The sequence below is a fragment of the Drosophila guanche genome, unplaced genomic scaffold (assembly GCF_900245975.1).
Source record: "Drosophila guanche unplaced genomic scaffold, DGUA_6, whole genome shotgun sequence".
Classification (NCBI taxonomy): Eukaryota; Metazoa; Arthropoda; class Insecta; order Diptera; family Drosophilidae; genus Drosophila; species Drosophila guanche.
Window position 1 is genome coordinate 1,777,661 of NW_022995752.1, and position 22,714 is coordinate 1,800,374.

Here is a 22,714-nt window from a genome sequence, read left to right on the forward strand (position 1 = left end):
ATTATATGCTTAAATAAAAAAAAACCCCATTTAAAAAGTAAATTAAAATTTAAAAACGAAGAGGAAGGTTTGGGTTTCAGTCAGTATATATGTATGTACATATTCATGTGTGTAACCTTATTTTTCTTTCGAATTTTACATTTTACATTTTTCTACAGCGGTCATCAACATCTTCATCACTTCTCATACCAACACGCCCTTTTAGCTAGCCCCCTCCCATAGAGCATCACACTGTACGAAGCAGAGTGTGCCAGCGAGATAGCATGAGTAACAAAAATTACCAAAGTGGCTGGAAGTGTTAGGGAGTAGCCACCGCTAATGAGTTTCTTCGTTCTGGCTACAATAACGATCCAATCTGATCCCAATTCGGTGATCTGATAGATATCCCCATTCTCTACGGAATTGCGTTTTGAGTTATCTATTTGTGGTTTCGGAAGGGGGCGGTGCGAAATTTTGAAAACACTTGTAACAGTGTGATAGTACAGCATTCTGGATGCAAAATATGGTGGCTGTAGCCTTATGGTCTCTGAGTTCTAGGCGCTCATCGGAACGGACAGACGGACGGAAGGACGAGGCGGACAGACGACAGACAGCCATATCGACTCGGCTATTGATGCGGATCAATAATGTATAGGGTCGGAAACGTTTACTTCTGTAAATAATCACGAAATACAATATAACCTATTTACTCTTTGAGTACCGGGTAAAAAAAGAACGTACCCACGCAAGTTATAATTATTTAAAAAATTGTTTCAAAAAATATTATTTATACACGATAAGTTGTTGTTTAATTGCATCTTCCGAGTTGCCACATCTCAGTTGCTAATATTAGTATTTGTATAAAAGAAACTATAAATATGGAACAAACCGAATGGCGCCTATGCAATTAATGTGCTGCATAAGGCAGCCGAAGAAGCACTTGGAGTATTACTAGATATCTATGAATATGAATTGTAAACGAAACCAAAAATGATCATGGGTGGCGTGAAATGATAATGGCAAATGTCTCGAAATGTGAAGAGTTCAATGAGAATTAAATTCGTTCAACTCTGATAAACATAACGTGTGAAAATCTAAACGAAGACGTCTGTATGGCCCTCAATAATCATCGGGTTCATCGACAACATCGTCAAAGAATCGGGCAGCCTGTAACTGTTTGCGGATGGCGCCCACCTGTGTGAGGATTTTGGGCGATGAGTTGGAAACGGTGAACTTTTGTACGGCGGGCACCTGCACAATATATAAACAAGAAAATCTTTGAATTCCCAAACAAAACGATAACGAAAATATCAAGAAAAACATACCTCCCAACGCTTTTTGAGACTGTCAATGTTGTGTTGACCATTTCCGGGCAATGTGACGGCCGTTTCCTTACGCGTCATTTTGGGCATTTCACGCAGCAGCGGCATCGAGAGATTGTGACCGGGAGCCTCCCTTAGCACTACATCACGTCTGGCCAAAGATTGAGGCGTCGTTTGAGTGCCACGATGACGGGACTCACTCTTGCTGCGGTGCAGCTGAAGCTGATCCTGTTTCCGCAGCTTCTTTTGCTGCTTGGAGGCCAGATCGCCGTAGTTCTGGAGATAGCGCGACAAGCGCTGGTCCGTTTGCCTACGCACACGCTCCATGGCCTGCTCGTCTGCGCTGTCGACCTCAAGGCTGACGTTGGCACTCCCCGAGAATGTGGGCAGCTCCTCCACAAAGGATGGCTTGACGGGCGTCGGCTTGTACTCGGAGTGGAAAACAGAATTACGCGCAATGTTAATGGAGTAGGGAGGCGATGCGTCAGATTGCATGAGGTTGCTGGCCGTTGATTCCTTCACGGCTGGCACTTCATAATTCAATTCCAGCACTCGAAATGCATTGTCCAAATGCGGCTCTCTGTCAGTGACATCAGTTGTCTCATTGACATGCGTGCGTTCCGTGTTGCGGCCACAGGCAACCTCCTCTAGGCAAAACGAACACAAATTGCGGCGACAGTTCATGCAGACATTGCGCTCGCGCTGGCACGCTCGACACACATCACTCTTGGCCAGGCACTGGCTGCACATCGCATACAGTCGCTCGCACTTATGGCACACCAGCGCATAGCTGCTCTGACAATTATGCTGTGGGTCGTCTGGATCCTCATCTCCCTCAATTCCATTTTCATTTCCATTGTGTTCCTTCGGCTGCTTTTCTTTGCTGTCTTCCGTCTGCTTCAGTTTCACTGCCAGCTTGCGCTGGCATCGCAGACAGCAGCTCTCGTAACTCTTCAGCGGCTCGTCGCACAGCGGGCATATCTTCTCGCACAGATGGAAGCACTCTCGTTCGATCTTGGCCATTTGCGGCAGCTCAAAGTCCAGCTCAACGGCTGGCGGCAGCGGCTGGCCACGTCTGTATTCGTGGTGTGCAGAATTACTAAAATATTTATAAACCTTATTGGCGGTTGCCTCGCTGCTTATGTTATTCGTGCTGTTGTGAATGTTCTTTTTACTCCGATGTGATCTGGGTGTGTCGGCCAGGTTGTTGTTGCTCTCCTTGACCAGCAGCAGCTGTGCGTCCTGCTCCAGCTTGGCCAGCAACTGCTCTCGCATCAAGCGGTTATGTTCCGTGTCATTGCGAGCCTGGCAGCACAATAAGGGATATAACAAACAGAGCGGATTAGTTGAGCCAAAAAAATAATATCAATTAACGGCCACTAGATGCGATAATACTCTCGGCTAACTCAAGTTAAATGCTCCAATATCAATTACAATTCATTTAGGCTATCGAGTCCAGTGGCTTTAGATCATAAATCTAATGGTAATACCAATCAAAGGCTATTAAATTTAATCGGATATATGCGGAAACGCCATCAGCTAATCGAAGTCTACGGACTATATAAATACATGCAAGGTTCCAAATTCGGTTTGTTTTTCCTACCCAAACCCCAACCCAAAAAGGTATATTAATAGTTTTTGGTTCCATAAATGAATGGCAGCCCATACACTAGAGAATTTTTGGCATAAACAGCCACTACAATTGGGGACATCGAAAGAGTAGAAACAGACTTGAATAGCCAAAATATATCTGAATACATCGCCGACCTAACCATGCTGCGGTGTTTAATTGTGAAAGAACAAAAGATTTGAATAATCACTCCTTAAATATCTGTTATCCTCAGTAACCAAAATTAACCAGCAAAACTAGTACTCAGCGAAACCTCAGCAACGGAAGACTTTTTTCGATGAAAACCCTTACTTCAATAAAAAAAGTTCCCACTGCTGGAAAAGCTGATCAATAAATCATATGATAACCAACCCTGTGCTTTACAATCAACTCTGATCCCATATCCCTACTGTTTAACTTAACTTCAGCTTACAGCTTGAACCGTTCGCTTGGTCTCTTGCTATTATTCAATTTAGTTTGCCCGAAAGCAAATAATATAAATTGCAATTCTGGTTTTACCTTTTCAACGCGCAATCGCTCCTTTTCCAATTGCTCCTCTAGCTGTATGGTTTTGAGCTGATTCTCCAGTCGCCTAAGCAGAAAAATACATTTAACACTTCTGGTACACAAAATCCATTCGCAACTTACCTGGTCAATGCCTCCTCCTGTCGACGCTCCTTCTCTCTGAGCAACTCTATGGAGCGGCGCTTCTCCTCAATCTGTAGCATAAGATCGCGCTGATAATCCTTTTTGCGGGCCGTCTCCAGCTCGGCACTACGCAGATTACGCTCCATAATCCCATCGCCCGTCACAATATTCGAGAGCTCGACATGGCCCAGATCCTGTAGCAGCTTGTTACGCGTGGTGGTCGAACGGACTTTGGGCGGCACATAATTCGGGTTACTATTTACAATTAACTCTAAGTCAGTCTTGTCCGTGGTGCTGTGATTCGAGGTGCTGGTGCTGGATTGGCTGGACCGTGCCGTAATGGAAGCACCAGCAGGAGCTGCAACTGGAGGCGCTTGCGATGGCTTCCTCACTTGTCCCGGTCGCTGATGCTTTGTGACCGGCGGATGAAGCATCTGCAATTGGTTCAAAAATTAGGCGCCAGCTCGTAAATTTCATACTGATTACCATAACAAGAAAGCATTCCGCACATAATCGGAATCAGACATATTTTCACGGCAATCTCTCACCTGGTGCTTGAGAAAGTTCTGCTGGTTCTCGCGCTGTCGCTCACGCAAATAAGTTTGCCGTTTCTGATTTTCATTGTTAAAGCCGGGGAAATACGAATAAAATGTGTCCGTAACCCATTGCTCCATGTCATCCTGTGCGAGAAAGAAAGAGAAAACAAATGTAAGTGGGGGCGGTATATGTATATTTGTATGTATATTTATATTTATTATATCGTTCTTGTCGCGCGCTTTCTTTTCTTAACTACACTTTTCTACACTAACCACCAGCAAGAAGCTTGTATACATTTTCGTATGGAGCCGGTGGGGCCGGTGGGGCCAGAACCAGCAAATAATTATTTCAGCTCCGTGTTCCCTCTTTCTATTTTTTATTTTGGGTCAGCAGCACCTTCCTAGACTCGAGCAGGAGCCGGAGCTGCTCTAGCGAACACTCCACAATGCCTACTGCCATTTTGCACATAATTTTTATGCCGTCAACGTCGAGAAATCGCGTGCACCGATGGCATCAACAAAATTATATACAATCCGGACACCATAGTCAATGCGGCCACTGGATTCGAATGGAAAAATTCCCAGTAAAACTCAAGAGAGGTGTTCAAATTGAAAAGTCTTGATCAATAATTCGTGTATCCTTCACTTGATTGTGTCCAAACGTTTATCATGAAATATATTAAAGTAGCAAATTAGATACCTTTTTCCCTGATGACAGCTCAGTCCCATATTCCCTCATAAGCGTTAACAAAACTAGTCATACACCAGACAAAGGGTTTTCGTTCGTAGCCCGACTGAAGGCGCTCTCCGTGTTCTGCTGAGAGCGTCTCCGTCAATTGGCACTTTATCAACCATTCCCAGCTGTTTCAGCCTGCTCTAGGCTCCACTTCTACTTATAGGCTGCATGCAGCGCGCTTCACTCTCTATTAGCCACGATGATGGCCACTTAATTAATGCTCCCTTTAACGTGTTCATCATTTGAGTGGTGCAGAGAGCAAAGCCGAGCATAATTAAGAGCCATTTGCACATGCGAGGGATATGCAGAAGGAAGGCAGAAACACACATAATAAAATCCTTTAATTTAGGTCAGGGAAACTATCAAAATGAGACTGGGTAGTCCAACGGGGGGGATCGGACAAGAGACTGCTGGCAAGTTTGGGGTTTATTCTGAGTAGAGCTGACTACTTCAAATTATATTTTACATGTAGATAATAACCAACTGCCCTAGAAATATCGATTTGAGACTCTCATAAGAACCTGTCACACATCGAAAGTACTCTTCAAAGTGCTCCCCAAAGTACTCCCTTGAATGTGTTCAGTGTTTACTACGACCATTCATTGGGTTCGGTTGCGTGCCGTCTCCAAATTGGGTTAACCAAGTGCCAAACGTCTGCCAGTTGGTGTACAAAAAGTGCGAAAACTAATGAAAATGCGTGTCGAAGCTGGAACTGGAATGGAATCATCTGTCGCCACGCGAAAGTTCAAGGACATGCGATGGAATTTAAATTGACTTTTGTCCCTATTTTAAGAGTATAGAGTATGGTCTATTCGTGCTGGTGTGACCTCAAGTTATCCTACACTCGAAGGGTGGCTTAATTAAGCCCCGTCTTTCTGTTGGCAACCTTGTCCAGGTCATGACTTTGGTTCACAGTACATCAGAGTACATATATATTGGTCGTTGCTAGAGCTGTGCTTCTCAGTTCCACCGCATTTATTTCAAAAGTTTGTTCAACTGGTTCCTTCGTGCCAGCCACTGAGCTAACCCTTGGCTCTAATTGCTCAGTGTGAAATAAATGAACTTAATTAAAGGATTCTTTTGTAATTGGGTGAAGCATGCCAATTAAATTAAATTTATCTAAAATAGAAGTAGAATTAATTATTATTCTGTTCGGCCAAGTCATTCGTCATTCATCCACCTCCAATATCCATTATCATTACCAATTAATGTGAGGCGGATTTCCCATGTCCATGTCCACCTCAGCGAGGAAGTGAGTTGGCAGAACAAAAAGCCACTTCGGGCCACCGGGGCACTTTGTCAAGAGTATTGCATGACTGGGCTCTCCTAATTTCGAATCAAAATTTAAATCACTCGCTAAAAGCGAAATAAAACAGCAACCAAAAAAAGTGGAGTGAGAATACGGTCCTGTACGCTGGAATACCGACTATTCAGAGGGGAAGTAAACCCATCAAGTAAACCTTAGAACCCCATCTTTAGATGGTCTTCGATCACTAGGGGATACACCATAAAAAAATTTCAGTTTATTTCTGATATTTAAATAGATAGATGTTAGATTCTAAGTATCCGTGATGACGGGTCATGCGATTTCTAATTTTTTACGTTTTATTTTAGCGACCGTTCAATTTTTTGCATTGTTTGTTTTGGGTCACTTTGATTTTTGGGTTAACTCGTGGTGGCATGGCCAAATTAAGTCAATTAGAGGGCCCCATTCATTTCGTTCCGTTCATTTGGTTCCGTTCGTTGGTTTTGATTTGCCGGTAATCAGGGGCAAGCCTCACCTCGTATACGTATACCTCATTTATATAGGAAATATATATACTATATGCAAAAAGCAATTTCAAGTTCAGACCAAAACAGAAGCAAACGCAACAAACGAGCTTCAAATTACAACTGAGAGAGCTCGTGGTGCCAGTAAATTCATTAAACGAATGGCTCGTCCACGGCAGAGCCAAAATGGTAACTGGAGCACGGAACGGAACGGGGAGGCAGCAGCAGAGCTCCAACAACAATGGGGCATGCAACATTGATAGCGGAAGGAAACGAGGCCACGCCGAAAACTCAACAAAGCACGGCAAAGACCAAAGAACTAAATGCTGAATAATTAAAATGACCAACTACTAATTTCGCCATACTGGAGGCCAGCCCCCTAAGCTCAAAGGTTAGGCAGGATGCGGACCTGGACAGGCAGCGACTCAACGCCAATAACCCAATAAATAATGCACACATGTGGATATTGAAAAGTGAAAAGGTGGAAAGCTGGCAGTAAACAAGAAGTCCACCAAAGCGCTAACACCATCAACAAACTGACAGCAATGGGTACGTTTTAAACAATTATACACAAATGAAAATGTCTTTGTGTGCAAATAAGCTACACGTGACACGATCTTTCTCAAACTGAACTTACTGAATTATTCCCAGGTGCCTGATAAATGTATTCTAATTAATATACTACCTAAAAACACGTGCATCTCATAAGCTGAGTCTGAACCACGTTTTGTGAGCATTAGAACCGCGTGCATTTACAGTTGGGCATGCGGAGCCGCTCTTAGAAGACTCACCAAGGTGAACAGAAAATTCAATCAGAGCCTGGAACACTATGAAATCTAAAATGCAACTGATACTCGGTCTGAAGATTACGAGAGATATTTGTGGCAGAGCATCGGCTTTCAGATATCTTCAAGTGGCTCAGCGAGGCGTAGAGAAACGAATTTCGCACATTTATGGCAATCTCCCAGTTAATTGGCGATGCGCCAGTGAAGCGAAACACACATTCTGGAGCATGTCGTGCCCACGTCAATATGTAGCCCCAATTGTGGCCTCCACTCATCCCGTACTCACCGTGCGCCGAATTGGCAAGCGATTCTCACTTAGCGGTCGCCCGCTTTCCAAATTGCGTCGCGACGCCACATCTGGCGATTTGTATTGCCGGGCGCTTCCGACAAGCAGCTGACGCTGGTTTGCGAATTCCTTGGTCGATTTGGTTGGGCTGGCACTCCCCTCGGACTCCCCGTCGGGCCCACCCAGGTGGCTCAAGTCCAAGTGAAGTTCTTCGCTTAAGTTTTGGTTGCCGGTTGCTAGGGAAGACGACTCCGAAAGGAGTTCATTGGACTCCTTGGCCCTGCGCTGACATTGCATTGGCATGTAGTCGCTGTTTTGCATTAGCAGGGCGGCGGGGCATGCCGTGGAAAGACGCTCTCGATCCTTCTGCAGTTGCTTGCGCTCCAATGAGAGAAACTGTTGCAGGTCCATGTCTCCACGATCTTTAGTTCTTTAAGCAATTGTAACTTGCAAAACAAACACACAGCATATTGCAATTGGCTATACTTTTTGTTGTTTGTAAAATTTAATTAAATGCGCCATAATTTGGGTAACTGTGTGACCGCGGATTTCTCTATAAAATATGCCTCAGAAATATACCAAAATATACCTACGAATTTCCAAAAATACCAATATTATACCGAACATAGCGAATATATCATTCGTTCTAAGTCCGTGTCCAGAAATCATATTGCTAAATTTTCATATTCTATTGAATATTATTAGCAAGCTAAGACCCCCTGCCCTGAACATATTATTTTATCCGATGAAGCAGTTTTCTAAAATGGTGGCTAACTTTAAGGGCTCCTTTTTAGTTGGTTGCATGCAAAATGAGCTTTCAAAAAAAAAGGTTTAATCACAAAGTGCAAAAATATACCGAAATACACCTGTTGATTCTTTACAATTTGGTTATTATTTTACCAAAGCTGGCTGATCAGAAACACCAACCGAAATCCAATCTTAGACGGTGGCCAGGATGTTGAGGCTGCTATAGACACGTTTACCAATAACATTCACCAAGCAGCTGCATTGCGGCCCCGACAATTAGTCATCGGTACCGACCTAGGATCCTTGACAGGGAAATCCACCTATGGAGCCCCCAGATCGCCGAACTACTACACGCAAAACGCAGACTCAGGCGAGCCACGTGACAAGTCATAAAACGGCCAACAAAAAGGGCAGTCCCAGTTAATGACACGGACGGCAGCTGGCGATGATGCCAGGCGATGATGGCATCAATGCAATCGCACTGAAGCTGCTACCCCCAGTCCGCATGGAACTTATCACTAAGCTCTTTAACAGATGTCTGCAGATTGGGCACTTTCCAGCGCAATGGAAACGAGGACAGTTAGTTATGATACCAAAGCCTGGGAAACCTGAGGCCAATCTTGCCTCTTACCGACCGATCAGTCTTCTGGCGACGCTCTCCAAAATGCTCGAAAGAGTATTCTTGGGGTATTGGGCAAAGCTGGTTTGATCCCCGATCACCAGTTCGGCTTCAGGCGTGGTCATGGAGCCCCGGAGCAATGTCACAGAATCGTTCAACGTATCCTGGACGCTTTTGAGTACAAGAAATACTGCTGTGTTGTAATGCTTGATGTTAAACAGGCATTTGTCTGGCGATTCTGGCGTTCCTTGCCTCACACTTGGCTGACAGGCAATTCTTGGTGAAGGTAGTGTGCTCGGCCCACTGCTTTACAATCTGTACACTGCAGACCTGCCCCGACCTACTCATCGCCACCTAAACTGTTGACACAGCCACTGCTGAAACACCGGACGAGGCCTCTCAAATAATGCAAGCAGAGCTAGATTTAGTCAACAACTGACAGAGGAGGTGGAACATCGCTGTCAACAACGATAAGTCCACATTCGCGTTAAGGCTGGCTAACTGTCCAGCTTTATACCAGGAAGGGATCATATTATAAACAGGAGGCTAACCTGGAGGGCTCACCTGCTTAAGAAAAGAAAGCAGGCGAATGACAAGCTGAAGAAACTCTATTGGCTAATTGGCAGCAAAAGCAAACTCAACCTGCGTTCGAACCAATATGGGCGTACGGCATACAACTGTGGGGAACTGCCAAGCCAAGTAACCGGCGGAGCATACAAATTTTCCAAAATAAAGCCCTTCGAGTAGTCGGTAATGCACCAGCACGATAAAAACCTAGCTATTGGCTGGAACAAAACCAAAAAAAAATTGTACCAACGCTTTACAGCACTCAAACAACAACAGCCGCTTGGCTCCAAACTTCAATTCAAATGTCCAACTAGAAGAATTGAAATCACTTTCTAACAGATCAGTGAGCGTGCCGTTTCGTTGTGAATCGAAAAGTGAAATATATTTTGTAAAGTAAGGAGAACAGCTGAAGCTGTGAAACGAACCAACCATGATGGGAAATCAGTTTATATTTTCGCGGGAGCGCGGACGCTTCGGTCGGCAATGCCTGTTCTCCGACCGTAACGAGCTACTCCTGAGCGTGCACCCAAATGGACGGCTCCGCCTGAAGTACATCCTGCGCAACCCGTGCGACATGAAGACACAGTTGAGCAAGCAGATGGCCCTGAGCACCGCATTGACAGAGAACGTATCGCTGGACCATCATGGGATGTACCACTACGAGGGCGGATGGAACGTGAAGGAGGTGAACATACTGGACGAGGAGTCCACGATGCGCTACCGCAAGAAGGTGGAGCGCGACGACTCGTGGGGCGTCGAGGTGGGACAACTGCTGCGGGATTGCATGAAAATGAGCTCACAAAACAACGCCATTAACCTTTACCAAGACTACTTCGCTGACCTGGACAAGGAGCTGTGCAGTGGCATTAGGATGAAGATCACGGCCCGTGGCATTAACATCTTCCACGACTTGTGGTTTCCACCCCGATACCTGGCCATGTGCGACTGGGTGCCCAACAATAACAAGCAGTTTCTGGCCACATTCAATGACCGCAGGCGCCTATTGAATCCGAGCCAGAAAGCAGTTTCTCAGTTTCCTGACTTGGGCAACGAGAACGCCTTGTATCTGTGGGATATCAAAGATCCTACGCGACCGATCGCCTACTTTGACTCCAACGAGATGGTTTCGCTGGCCAAGCTGTGCCCCAAGGACGAACACTTTATGGTCGGAGGCCTGAGCTCGGGCAAGGTTTGCCTCTGGAGTGTCCCGGAGTTCGGCCAGGCCAAGCAGATGTGCCCGCTGGAGGCGGCTCACAGGGAGGTCACCTCGGCACTGTGCTGGGTGCACTCCAAGTCCAACACGGAGTTCTACTCGGGCTCGCTGGATGGCTCCATCAAGTACTGGGATACGCGCGATATGATGATGTCCATCCAAGATCTGCTGCTCGAGCCGGACCCCAAGGATGTCCAGAAGCGCGCAGACTCGCACGGTGTGACTGTCTTGGAGTTTGAGTACACCATTCCAGTGCGCTACGTCATGGGCAGCGACATGGGATGCGTTTTTGTGGGCAATCGCAAGGCAGTGACTCCGTCCGAGACAATCCTCGGCCACTTTCAGCTCTTTGCCGGCCCCATTCGCAGCATTGTGCGCAATCCGTTCTTCGTGAAGAACTTCCTGCTCGTGGGCGACTGGCGGTGGCGCATCTGGTCCGAGGAGGTCAAGAACTGCCCCAGCACGCTGTACTTTAAGAAGCGGAATCAGCTGACCGGCGGCGCCTGGAGCACGGGCCGCTGCTCCCTGTTCGTTACCTGCGACGACAAGGGCACGCTGGATTTTTGGGACTTGCTGATGAGCCATCGCACACCCATACTGTCGGTGAAGTTCAAGCAGAGAATTACACACGTGGCATTCCGCCCTGATGGCCGGCTGCTTACCGTGAGCCTGGCTGGCGGTGACACAATGATGCTCCTCCTCGAGGAGGCCATGAGGACAGCTACCGGAAAGGAAAAGGCTCTCATGGCGGCGGTTAATTATGCTAAAACTTTTGCCACACTAACGATTCTCATTCTGGTTGTCTGTCCACAGCTCTTCGAGCGGGAGATCTCGCGTGGCAAGCTGCTGGAGCAGCGCGAGGAGGAAATGAAACTGAAAGTGCGTACCACAAAAATGTTGCAGGAGGAGCTTCGCACCAATGAGAAACCCCCCAAGCCCATTCTTGAGTTTGATATCAATAGTCCCGAGGACTTCGTCAGGCTCATAGAGGAGGACCAGGAGTTCAGCAAATCCCTGCTAGAGTTCAACGAAGCATTGGAACTCATCGTTAAGAAGCGCTCCAAACGAGTTTTTTCCATTGAGCGCACTGTCTTTGAGCAGGAGCCGGACTCTGAAAACCCCGACGACACAGCCACTAAATAATCACTCAGTTTATTCCAGTCGTTAGTTTGGTTTTAGTTTTTACTTTGTGCATTACTTTTTTCTTTTTCAAATGCCTATGTACCCGCCAAATTTCCGACTATCGCATAACAATACCGATACTTTTGTGTTTTTCCTAATTGTACCACCCTTTGCGGTTGTTACGTTATTAGATCTCCTAAAAACAATATATTCGTAATATGAAACGAGCCGTGAATTTTGAACAACGGCGTTGTTCAAATTCATCGACCTTTTAGCATCTTGACATGCACACTTTTAATAAATTCATGTACATAGATCCTCCATACTTTTTTGCTTAGAACTTCTTTTTATTAAGAAATCATATAAAAAAGAGCCCCTAAAATAAGCCCCTATTGTGGAAATTAATTGGAATATATTAAAACGAAAACCAAAGTCGATAAACTTCCGTACTTGGTATTTTTAGAGTATTTTATGGGAATAGAATGATACAACTGATACCCTGGAAAAAGGAAATCCTCAAAAAGTGTAATCTTTTAGATTCAGGCTCCAAAATCAATGCCAAAAGAAGTCCATATATGTATGTATATTAACTTGACAAACATATGAAAAGGTTAAAAGTTACCACCACCATGCACTCAAATAACGTAACATTCCATTCCCACTCACGTTAAAAAATAAACAATAAGGATATACTACCTGAGTACCGTGTGTAAAAGTACACTAAAAGTAATCTCCTGCATGGATTCATTTAGCTTTCATTGTTTTATTTACCTTTTATTCACTTTTCACACATTTTAAAAAAGTAAACAAAGCAAAACGGCTTTCTTACAGTGCGGGTTTCTCGTCTGGCCACACTCTGCTGCCAGCAAAACAAATTTCCCTGTTTGCTAGCAAACGTTTTTTCGTATCAGAGTACTAGGCTTAATTTGGAATCATTTCAAAATGAGAATGTCATAAAATCGAGCCAATCTTGTGTAGAATATATTGATAAAAACTTGTTGGTAATTTAAAAAAAAAACATCAAAATCGAGGAAAATTAGTTAAGATTCACTGTGAATTTACGGTATATTTTTAAAACGAGAAGGTATATTTTGGTATATTTTTGGGGGCTGTGCGGTATATTCTATCGATAACTCCTCGGTCATACTGATAAGAAAACCGCGGTCACACTTGCAACACAAAATTTAACTAATAAAACGACAAAAGTGCATTAAAAGAGGCCAAAAACAAAGTAAGTGTATCATTTATGTAAAATTGTTAACATATTACATTTTCCACTACAGAAAGCTGTTAGAAGAGACGCGTGTGTGTGTGCGAGGAAATTAAATTGCGTGCCAGAGTTTCTGCATTCTGGTGTGTGTGCGTGTAAGTGTTTTGTATGCAAAAAGACGAAAATAAGCCAGTTGTACGTGCATAATCCGTGTTTGTATGTGTGTGGCCACCGTAAATTCATTACGCTGTCTCATTTATACACGTTAACATTAACATGCTTAAATACAGTTGTGCCCTGCGCCGACATTTTTGTTTGTTTGAGTGCAGATACTTTTGAATGCAGATACTCTACAGGACTAGCTGTAGAACTTGCCTCGGTTCTGCATGAATAATACTACAGATACTACAATGCATTAAATTGTACTGCTGCAACTATATTGTATTTTTCGGAAATTTTTTTATTTGCTAATTGTAGCGAAAAAAGTAAACAAATTGTCTACACATCGTTGGCAATGCGCATGTCGTGTAGACTTTCTCTCATGCATACGCGCAAGTGTGTGTGCGTATCTGTGTTAGTAAAAGCCGAAAACAACAAAATTTCATTCATTGCTCACTTCTGAGAAAAAATTACACACGATGCGGACGCCGTCGCCATCTGCAATAGCTTCACTGTGTGAGTGTTTGGTTTGCATGCATGTGTAATATGTATGTATGAATGTACATATGTACATACATGGTGCAACATGTTTTTAGTTTCAAAAGACAGCTGCCGCCTTTGCCTGGCAGGGCGCGGTTGCCACATATCTTGATGTTTTTGAATCAGGTGCATAAGACTCCACACACATCTCGTAACTTGGACATTTCCCTATTAGGTTAGGTCCCGTCCCCCAGGTCTGTGTCCATCTTTAACTGCCAAACCACATTCCAGAGTTCAACATTCTGTTCTTGCCGTTGCCGTTTGATAGCCGTCATTGGCCGCGTTTTTTTCACACATTCCACGCGCTGCGCCGTCTTCAGAACACACATGTAAATACATAGACATCGCACACTTGCTTTAGTATACTATTGATTTCAATCAACTTTGTATACGCTCTTCGCTCTCAATCACCATCTTCATCTCTTTCTCTTTTGCTCTGGCTTCGTTTGTTGTCTCTCGTGTGCCCATTTATCAATTAAGTACCACGTCCGTTTGTCGGCTCATCACCAATTTATACATATGCATGTACATAGTACATGTCTGAACATACATACTCTTACAAATATACATACATATGTGTTGACGGGTACATGTTCATGTGCATGCGCGTCTGTGTTTGTAAATTCCATTTCCTGTTTATAATGCTGTGGCACACCCGCTGTCGCCTTTCCCTGGTTTCTGTCCGTCCGCCATCAACCCTCCTTGGAAGCCTCGCAATACGCATGGCGTCTTCTTCTTGCGTTGCCACTTCAACAAACAGACTTGTCTGTCTTGTCGGCAGCCGCTCAGACGCTGCACAGTGGGCTACAGAAGCAACAAATTGATACAAATCTTAAGTAAGGGCATATATCAGATTGCACTACTTAACAAAAGGTATCTTTTTATTTACGCTTCGAACCAAACTTAAATTTCTAATTGATTTGAGACTTCACTCCTTTTAAAAACATTTTAATAAAGTTATATATTGTAATCCATTTTCAACAAATTTGTTGAAAAGAACTATCAAAACATATTTTCCAAAAGTATAGCTCTTATCTGAATCACCATCTCCAACGAATTGCAGTTTCCTTGAAATTTCGTTCTCTTCACCCACTGTGCCATTGGGCCTCTGACCGCTGCTTAGGAACCAAGTGGAATCGGAACACCCAAATGCGACGCTCCGCTCTCATTCCCAGCCTGATCCGGCTGTCATTGTTGTTGTTGTTGTCGGTAGCAGCGGCGGTGTGCTGAGTAGTACAGTACGTGCCACTTCCTTTACATTCAGAAAAATAAAAATCGCTTGCACACAGACACACAAGCGTGCATAAAGAGACGGGTCAGACAGACCGCCAGTTTATGCTGTATTGCTAACAGAGAGCATGAGCAAGGGAACGGTGTGCTTGGCGTCTGCGCCGAGTGTGTTGCGTTGTTTTTTATGCTCGTCGTTTTTTTGTATTGTTCTTGTACAGTTGCAAAGACACTCTCTCAGCAGCATACACACAAAAACACACACGCGGGCCACACTCAAAACAGTGAAAACGAGTTTGATGTCTCGGTCGATATGGCAACACTGATTGTTCCCCTCCTTGAGACCAGCTCCCCATCTCACCCCTTCATTCACTTGCTTATTAGAAGAAAAATGCCTCTGCGCGTTTAATTCGGTGTTGTTGTTTTACGTAAGAAGGCCGTCGAACTCAGCATAGAAGAGGTAGTGTCAGAGAGGGAGTGACAGCGATGAACAGATAGAGAGAGAGAGAGCATGCATGCATGCAAATGAAACGAATATGAGAACGCAAGTTTATGTGTATGAGTCTGAAATAGTGAGAGAGCGAAAAAGAGAGGGAGAGTGTGCACGTGTGTGTGTCTAATGATTACCGTTACAATTTGCATGTTGTCTAGTCAGACGTCTCGCGACCCAGACTAGGCGACCCAGCAGCAGAAATTGGAAAATATTCTCAACCTGACCTTTTCTACTCCCAGCCTAGCCATTAGCTGACCCTACGTTTTTATGTGTATGTACATTCAAGAAGCCGGCAAATGTGCATACATACACATAATTATTTTATTGATTTTTAGTACATAAATATGTAAATATGTATTTACGTCGAATCTGCTACTAAGAACATGCACTTGCATACGTAAATATGTATATGTATGTATACGCGTTGTGTATGTTTGTTTGTACGGATTTTCTTGCGTTCTCTGGTTCAATGTACTAAACGCACACAACAAGTGCAACAATTGTAACATCAACACCATACAAAAGGGAGAAACAAGAAATAAATATAGTCTGCATTCCGACTGCAAAATACCCGTTACGTTTAACACTTCATAAGCTGGGGAAGATAAGGTTCATTATTCTGGATGCAATGATAATCATGTAACATATTTCAGATTTAAGGTATCACAGGACTTTTCGTAATGACTTAATGTACATATGTAGTTGGAAGTTGTACAAATACAATACATCCTGCAAGGTACAGGGTATTAAAATACGAAGAAGGAGAACTTGTAGGGAAATGCAAGTGCAAAAGCGTAGCATCAAAGAGGGATACAGAATGAGGGCAGGTCCTAGGGCAATCTATTAACATCGTCATTTCTTGTACAGTTGATCTTGGACGATGTGTGGTGTTTTGTATCTTTTATTGATGCACTAGAATCCCATGTTATCATGGGATCCTCATAGAACATGTTTTGCACTCTTCTTTTCCGCTTCACAGAGTAAAGATATTACCAGCGGATGGTTTGTCTGAATTTGTTGAATTTGCATACCCTTCTTTTCCAGGATAAAGAATGTATTAAGATTCGCTCAGATAAACAGATACCGCTTCCCAGCAAATTATGGAAACAGTTTGACAGCCAACAAAAAGACCCAGACAACATCCGTAAGCTGTAACCCAGAAAACATTGTGTCAGGTTGGCGTTTTCCTCTTCGACACTTCGTTGTTGTATTGTATGTGACGTCAATTGGCTTTGGAATGGTGTCGGCGGCCCACTTACGGGGAACCGGCCCGGCTGCAGCTCGAAGTGAACTCCCAGCCCCGTCTGTTCGACTACCGGAAACGTGTAGTTGTAGTGCAGTACATACATACAAATGTACATAGTATGAATTTATATGATTACAATTGCTACAATGTTGTGGGCGTTATTAAGCGAAAAGTCAAAATTAGGTATCTCCGGTTGGGCAGTCTGGCAACGCTTTGTCCCGCGGCCATCCTTTTTGGTTTGGCTTTTTGGCGCGCATCAAACGAACTGCATGGGAAGGGTGGGGGACAGGAGAGAAATTTCCTAAGGAATGTTGTTTACGTGCGCGCCTGCGCACGAACTGAATCAACCAGAATCCCTAGTTCCGTGAATTCGACAGCAAGCAAAGGATGGGGGGGAAAGTCTGAAGTCGTCTACGTTTCTTCATCCTGTTCGTCCCGTTTGGCCGGCTACCTGCCTGGCTGGCACCCGACTCTGCTGTCCCTTGGATGTGTCCCGTCCTACCTTCGCTTCTTACCACCGCCCTGCGTCACTTCTTGTTTGTGTGCCTTTTTGCTCCACCAAACTCGTTCGGCGGCGACAGTGGCGGCGTGTCAATAACATGTTGATCTTGTGGCAACACCAAAACAAAAACAAAACTGCGAAACAAGCTCGAAAGCCGCGCGCCGCATTGTTGTTATTTATGCCGCTTCAGCCTCATTTTTCGTCTCCCAGCGAGAGGGAGAGAGACAGTACAGAGAGAGAGAGAGAGAGAGAGCAGCCAGAAAACAAGAGGAGAGGTATATGGACGCCTCTCGTTGCAGCGGTCTGGCCACTCCGCAGCTCTTTTGTGCAGCTCTTCTTTGCGGCGACGGCGACTGAGTTGTCTCTCGGTTTTTTCGCGGTGCGGTTGTGTTTTTTGAGCTGCTGCGGCGGCAGCGTACGTTGTTTGACGTTTTGCCAGGCCGACTTCGAATTTGGTTGAAACAATTGGTCATGTGTCTGATAAAAGTAATGTTTCTTTGCTGTGATTGTGAAAATTGTCTAAAATTCTATACTTTTCTATATTCGAAAGTGGTCAACGCCCTCACGCGCTCTTTTCTTCCTTCCCTCATCCTCTCTTTGTGTGCCAGAGTAGCCTTTTATGGCTGTGTGAGTGAGTTTGTTTGAAATGTATGCTCACATTGAATAGTGCACCGGATTAGAATATATTTTAATATGCTTTTCTCATTTTGATGTGGATGTAGCCCGCGCCCCGTTTCTGGCTTGTGCAAATTCTTGGAATTCTTGACAACATTCCCGCGCGCACTCACACATACACACACAACAAATACACGCTCAGACGCAGTGAACAAAATTCATATACTCATCCCCCAATGAACGCTGTTGTCAGAGAGAGAGCGAGAGCGGGTGCGTCTGTGCCTGTGTGTGGTCATCAACACACATACAGGCACATGCACTTGAACTCTCGTGAACACACACCTCAATTTGTTGGCGTCTCTTCTGTTGCCTCTCGCTCTCTCTTCAGCATAAAACTGGCAAGACTTGTTTTTTGCGCAAAATACAAAAACCGGTACATTTTTGAAATTGCACAGTGAGAATAGTGAGAAGGAGAGAGAGATAAAAAGAGAGAGACTTGAAGAGAGCGTTGGTTGAGATTTGTTCTTGTTCTGGAATTTCGCTTAAACCATATTTTTCACACACTTTGCTTTTCTTACAGTTTTCTAAACACACACGCACACACACAAGCGCCAAAAGAAGAGCCAACGAACTCGTGCAGCGACGCCCAAGAATGGAGAAGAGCAAGGCAACATGAAAATTACGGCAACAACGAACACAGAAAAGAAGTAGAGAAGAAGAAAAGACGCCGTGTCGATGCCGCAGTCGCAGCATACAACAGTATTTTATTAGCGAGTGTTGTTGTCATGTATGTATGCACGCCGTTTTGTTGCCTTTTAGTATTTCATGTTGTTGTTGATATTATTATTATTATTGTGGTGCATGTATAGCTATTGTACTTTTTGGTTGCACGCATTTCTCATTTAACCGAAGGTATTTTCAGTTTTACGAGATTATTATAGCAATGAAAATGATCATCTAACTTGTTTTGGTTGTTTTGTGATAGAAACAGAATCAAAATGAAATGACGCGCCGCCGCTGATCTTGACCTACACGCTCACAAGTTCAGCGCAATTTATATGGTTATTCAACCTGCTTTCCGCGCATATTTCTGCCGACTTCCTCTCGCATACATACATACACACATTCGTAAAATTTTTATAACGCAAATTTTAATATGCTTGATGTCTGCGGGGTGAGAGGAGAGAGTCCATAAATTCTACGAATGTTAACTGTGAAAACAAACACACACACATGCATATGCATCTCGCATTTCTCGATTGTAATTAATGTATTTTTGCGACGCGGTTGCACGTTGATCCTCCCTTTCTCCTTATCACGAAAAATGACAAAGAATTGTGGCGACAAATTGCTACAGACTGGCGCCAAAAATTTGTTGACCGCTTATATTTTTTCTGATTCCTAGCACTCGTAGAGTTCAAGGGGTACATTTGAAGATGTATGAAATATGAACTAATTATACACTCTCCGCCACTTGAATAGGACTTACATTAGAAAATTGTTCTATGACCAATCATAAACCAAACACATGGGAGACTTAATTTCTTTTTTAAATTAAAGAATATTGTAAGATTTTAATTTTATCAGAAAACATTTTGGAAAGTTCTACAACAAACTAAATACCTCTTGAGAATTGTGTAACTTTTTATCTCACCGTTGTTGTTTTCAAAACATTTTTCTTGTCAATGTCTGTGATTCCTTCTATGGTTTACGTATTACTGTTGAAATGTCGAAAATTGTCTTAATTTACAATTTTGTACCTTCTGCCGCTTGCCATTCATGTCAATTCATATTTGTGTATTATCACCAACCTCATCATCATCATCATCATTATCATCACAATGATGTTGTTGTCGTCGCATTTATTGTTGTTTTTTTGTATATTTATTTTATATGCCGCGGCGGCAAAAAAGAAAAGTACAAGTCAAAGCCACAGTCGGTGTCCGTGAGAACATGAGAAAAGACAATCCTAATGTGAATCTCAGTCAAGCAACATCAGCAGGGGCGCTCTGGCTCTCCAAAGGCAACATCAAACATTATCGAGTCATAGAAGAAGTCTAGCAGTGTCTCGAAGCCAAAGGAGAATTGTGTCATTCTTCAAAGTGGTTGTGAAATGTTTGCCTTTTTATGCCTATTCATATCACAGCCAGCTTTGAGGAGCGACACGATGCTCAAGACAAAATAAATATGTAAGTCGTCGTCAATCAATAAGCGATGAAAATTCAAAGGAAACCAGTGCTTATTGTAACGTTTGCTGCAAGTGTTTATTTCGTTTATATCATTACAAATACATCAGCATTAATCTAAATTGAAAAAATTATAAAAACCCGCAGTCAATGATCCTGAATCCTATCTACAATCTATTGGCACATTCATGCTGGGCTCACAAAGTGGTTGTGAAATGCATTTTGCTTTGCCCGCATATCACAGCCAGCTTTGATGAGCTCGGCGTAATGTATCGTACATCAATCATAATACGTATGTATCCACACCAACCCCCCTCCACATGCAGCACATCCCGACACGCACTTGCATCTCTATATGGATTCGATTATAACGAGGGCTTCGTTCCGTTTCCTTTCCATTTTATATTTTGCAAACAATAAAATAATCATATTTTCTTCTCCACGAAAATCAAAACACTTGGCATGCGTTTGAACCAATTTTCAGAGTATCTACTTATTCCTTCGAAAAAAATAATTTGGCCCACGAAATGCGCAGAAATATGATGACCCAACAAAGTACGTGTTTCGGGGGAGCGGAGCTGATGTGAAATTGGTTCGAACGCCGCAAGCAAAAAACACAATCGAGTGCAAAATATTACAAACATCCCATGTTTTAATTTACATTTAAAAAACTACATTTGGAAATTTTTTACCATTGAAATGAACAAAAATGATGCCACATCTATTATGATGTTGCTTATCTAAGCCTCATCAAGTGGTTGTGATATGGATACCCAACGCATATCACAGCCAGCTTTGATGAGCTAGGATAATCAACGGGAAACAACGTAAATTGAATTGAAAACGAGTAAAAACAAAACACCAAAAAGTGAAATTGGTCGTGTTCTCATCGAGTGACAAAAATACCCTTCAAAAATACGGGAACTGTTCCAAATTAGACGATTCATAGCTGCTGAGAAGTTTTTGATTAGATTGTCGGTACCTACATATAGTACATACTTCTGATTTAATGCAGTTTTAATTTTCTTTTTGTTTTAGTCGAGTACCCAATGCTACAATATATTTTGATCAAAGCGTAACGGGCTATTTGTTTTACTAATGCCAATTTCGTCTTTCCCGCAGATACACATGCGCCCCAATAACTGACCGTTCATGTTCCACCTGCATCATATGTAAAGAACACACTAAAACACAATTCAAAAGAGAGCCCTCTGACGACGCCCTACAGCGGAGAATACAAATTTTAATTTATTTTGTGATAGTTTCTAGTTTACTTATAAGCTTTAAAGAAACCAAACAACGATTGCAAGCCAAAAAGAAAACCAATATTGAAATATCCAAAAATCCCGAAACGAAACGAATCAAACACAAGCTACAAATTGTAATAATGCATTCCACAAGCACAACGAACTGCAATATGGCAAGAAGTCGGTATCTGGCCTTGCTGTTGATCGGCTGCCTGGCATATCCGGCCTTCATTGAGGCCTGCTCCAGCCGCACAGTGCCCAAGCCACGTCCTTCCATATCGTCATCCATGTCGGGAACCGCATTGCCGCCCACTCAGCCCCCTGCAACCACAACGACTGTGCGCACCACAACAACGACGCCCAGGCCCAACATAACATTCCCCACATACAAGTGTCCAGAGACCTTTGATGCCTGGTACTGCCTGAACGATGCCCATTGCTTTGCCGTCAAGATCGGCGATCTTCCTGTATACAGCTGCGAGTGCGCCATCGGATTCATGGGTCAACGATGCGAGTACAAGGAAATCGACGGATCCTATCTGCCCAAGCGGCCTCGTCCCATGCTCGAGAAGGCGAGCATTGCCAGTGGTGCAATGTGTGCACTGGTCTTTATGCTATTCGTATGCCTCGCATTCTACCTCCGATTCGAACAGCGCGCTGCCAAGAAGGCCTACGAGCTGGAACAGGAGGAGGAGGAGTACGATCAATGTGATGATCAGAATAAATGCGAGTGCTGCCGCAATCAATGCTGTGCTGCCGGCGACGAGCCTCTTGTCCAGGAACGCAAGTTGCCCTATCACATGCGGCTGGAGCATGCCCTAATGTCGTTTGCCGTACGTCGCACCACGAAACTGTGAATGAATTGGACACCACGGACACGGGCACGGACACGAATATGCCTTGGGTAACAGGAAAACTGTTCCATTCAACGAATTTTAAATGTGCTTTAGTCTAAGGCCCTACTATTCCTATTTACTAAATGTTAATTGTAAACTGCTGTCCACATGCTGTCTGTCCACTCACAGTCCACAGTGACTAAGATCCTGTTTACTATAGAAGAGAATTCCACTTTCTCGTTCCAGACATACTACAGAGCATACTGGAGCAAGGCTTTGTATTATCAAATCGAATGTATTTTTATACCTTATGCTAGCTATTTATTTTATTCTGATATACGTACGTATTACAAACACGCAAAACACAACGAGGATCACGCGCCAAGTATTATTTATTTCGAGGAAGAAATTTATACACAATTATTTTGAACAAATTCTGAATAAACATAAGATGCTGCACGATGCAAATATAAACATTTAATCTGTTGTCTTTTTAGTACCTACTTTTAAGTAC

General features: G+C 43.6%; 3 protein-coding genes and 1 long non-coding RNA gene across 5 annotated transcripts; 2 read left to right on the top strand and 2 right to left on the bottom strand.

Moving 5' to 3' along the window:
- Nucleotides 1-753: 753 nt before the first annotated feature.
- LOC117588065 lies at nt 754-20,476 on the bottom strand. The gene is made up of 3 exons (XR_004574096.1): nt 20,461-20,476; nt 14,893-14,895; nt 754-1,087 (listed from the first exon to the last, which is right to left on the bottom strand). It is a non-coding gene; the product is annotated as an uncharacterized LOC117588065 (long non-coding RNA).
- LOC117588059 lies at nt 1,061-8,189 on the bottom strand. Its single transcript, XM_034279118.1, has 6 exons — nt 7,672-8,189; nt 4,107-4,238; nt 3,559-3,992; nt 3,430-3,502; nt 1,305-2,606; nt 1,061-1,230 (listed from the first exon to the last, which is right to left on the bottom strand). Exons 1-6 carry the CDS (start codon nt 8,080-8,082, stop codon nt 1,099-1,101), a joined length of 2,484 nt encoding a protein of 827 aa, XP_034135009.1. The 5' UTR covers nt 8,083-8,189; the 3' UTR covers nt 1,061-1,098.
- Nucleotides 9,930-12,077, top strand: LOC117588060 (dynein intermediate chain 3, ciliary). Its single transcript, XM_034279119.1, has 2 exons — nt 9,930-11,570; nt 11,631-12,077. The coding sequence occupies exons 1-2, from the start codon at nt 10,035-10,037 to the stop codon at nt 11,958-11,960; spliced, it is 1,866 nt and encodes a 621-aa protein (XP_034135010.1). The 5' UTR covers nt 9,930-10,034; the 3' UTR covers nt 11,961-12,077.
- Nucleotides 13,078-22,669, top strand: LOC117588063 (protein spitz). Of its 2 annotated transcripts, none has more exons than XM_034279123.1 (3): nt 13,078-13,170; nt 18,512-18,718; nt 21,240-22,669. In XM_034279123.1, exon 3 carries the CDS (start codon nt 21,505-21,507, stop codon nt 22,219-22,221), a length of 717 nt encoding a protein of 238 aa, XP_034135014.1. In that variant the 5' UTR covers nt 13,078-13,170; nt 18,512-18,718; nt 21,240-21,504; the 3' UTR covers nt 22,222-22,669. The 2 variants fall into 2 exon arrangements, with proteins under 2 accessions (XP_034135014.1, XP_034135013.1); XM_034279122.1 differs by lacking the exon at nt 13,078-13,170 and adding an exon at nt 17,654-17,802.
- The last annotated feature ends 45 nt before the right edge of the window (nt 22,670-22,714 follow it).

Coding starts and splice junctions, on each gene's coding strand:
- LOC117588059 (XM_034279118.1), bottom strand. CDS start 8,082: ATGGACCTGCAACAGTTTCTCTCATTGGAGCGCAAGCAACTGCAGAAG. Junction 3,993..4,106: donor AGAACTTTCTCAAGCACCAG/GTGAGAGATTGC, acceptor AACCAATTGCAG/ATGCTTCATCCGCCGGTCAC. Junction 1,231..1,304: donor GTCTCAAAAAGCGTTGGGAG/GTATGTTTTTCT, acceptor TATATTGTGCAG/GTGCCCGCCGTACAAAAGTT.
- LOC117588060 (XM_034279119.1), top strand. CDS start 10,035: ATGATGGGAAATCAGTTTATATTTTCGCGGGAGCGCGGACGCTTCGGT. Junction 11,571..11,630: donor AAAAGGCTCTCATGGCGGCG/GTTAATTATGCT, acceptor GTCTGTCCACAG/CTCTTCGAGCGGGAGATCTC.
- LOC117588063 (XM_034279123.1), top strand. CDS start 21,505: ATGCATTCCACAAGCACAACGAACTGCAATATGGCAAGAAGTCGGTAT.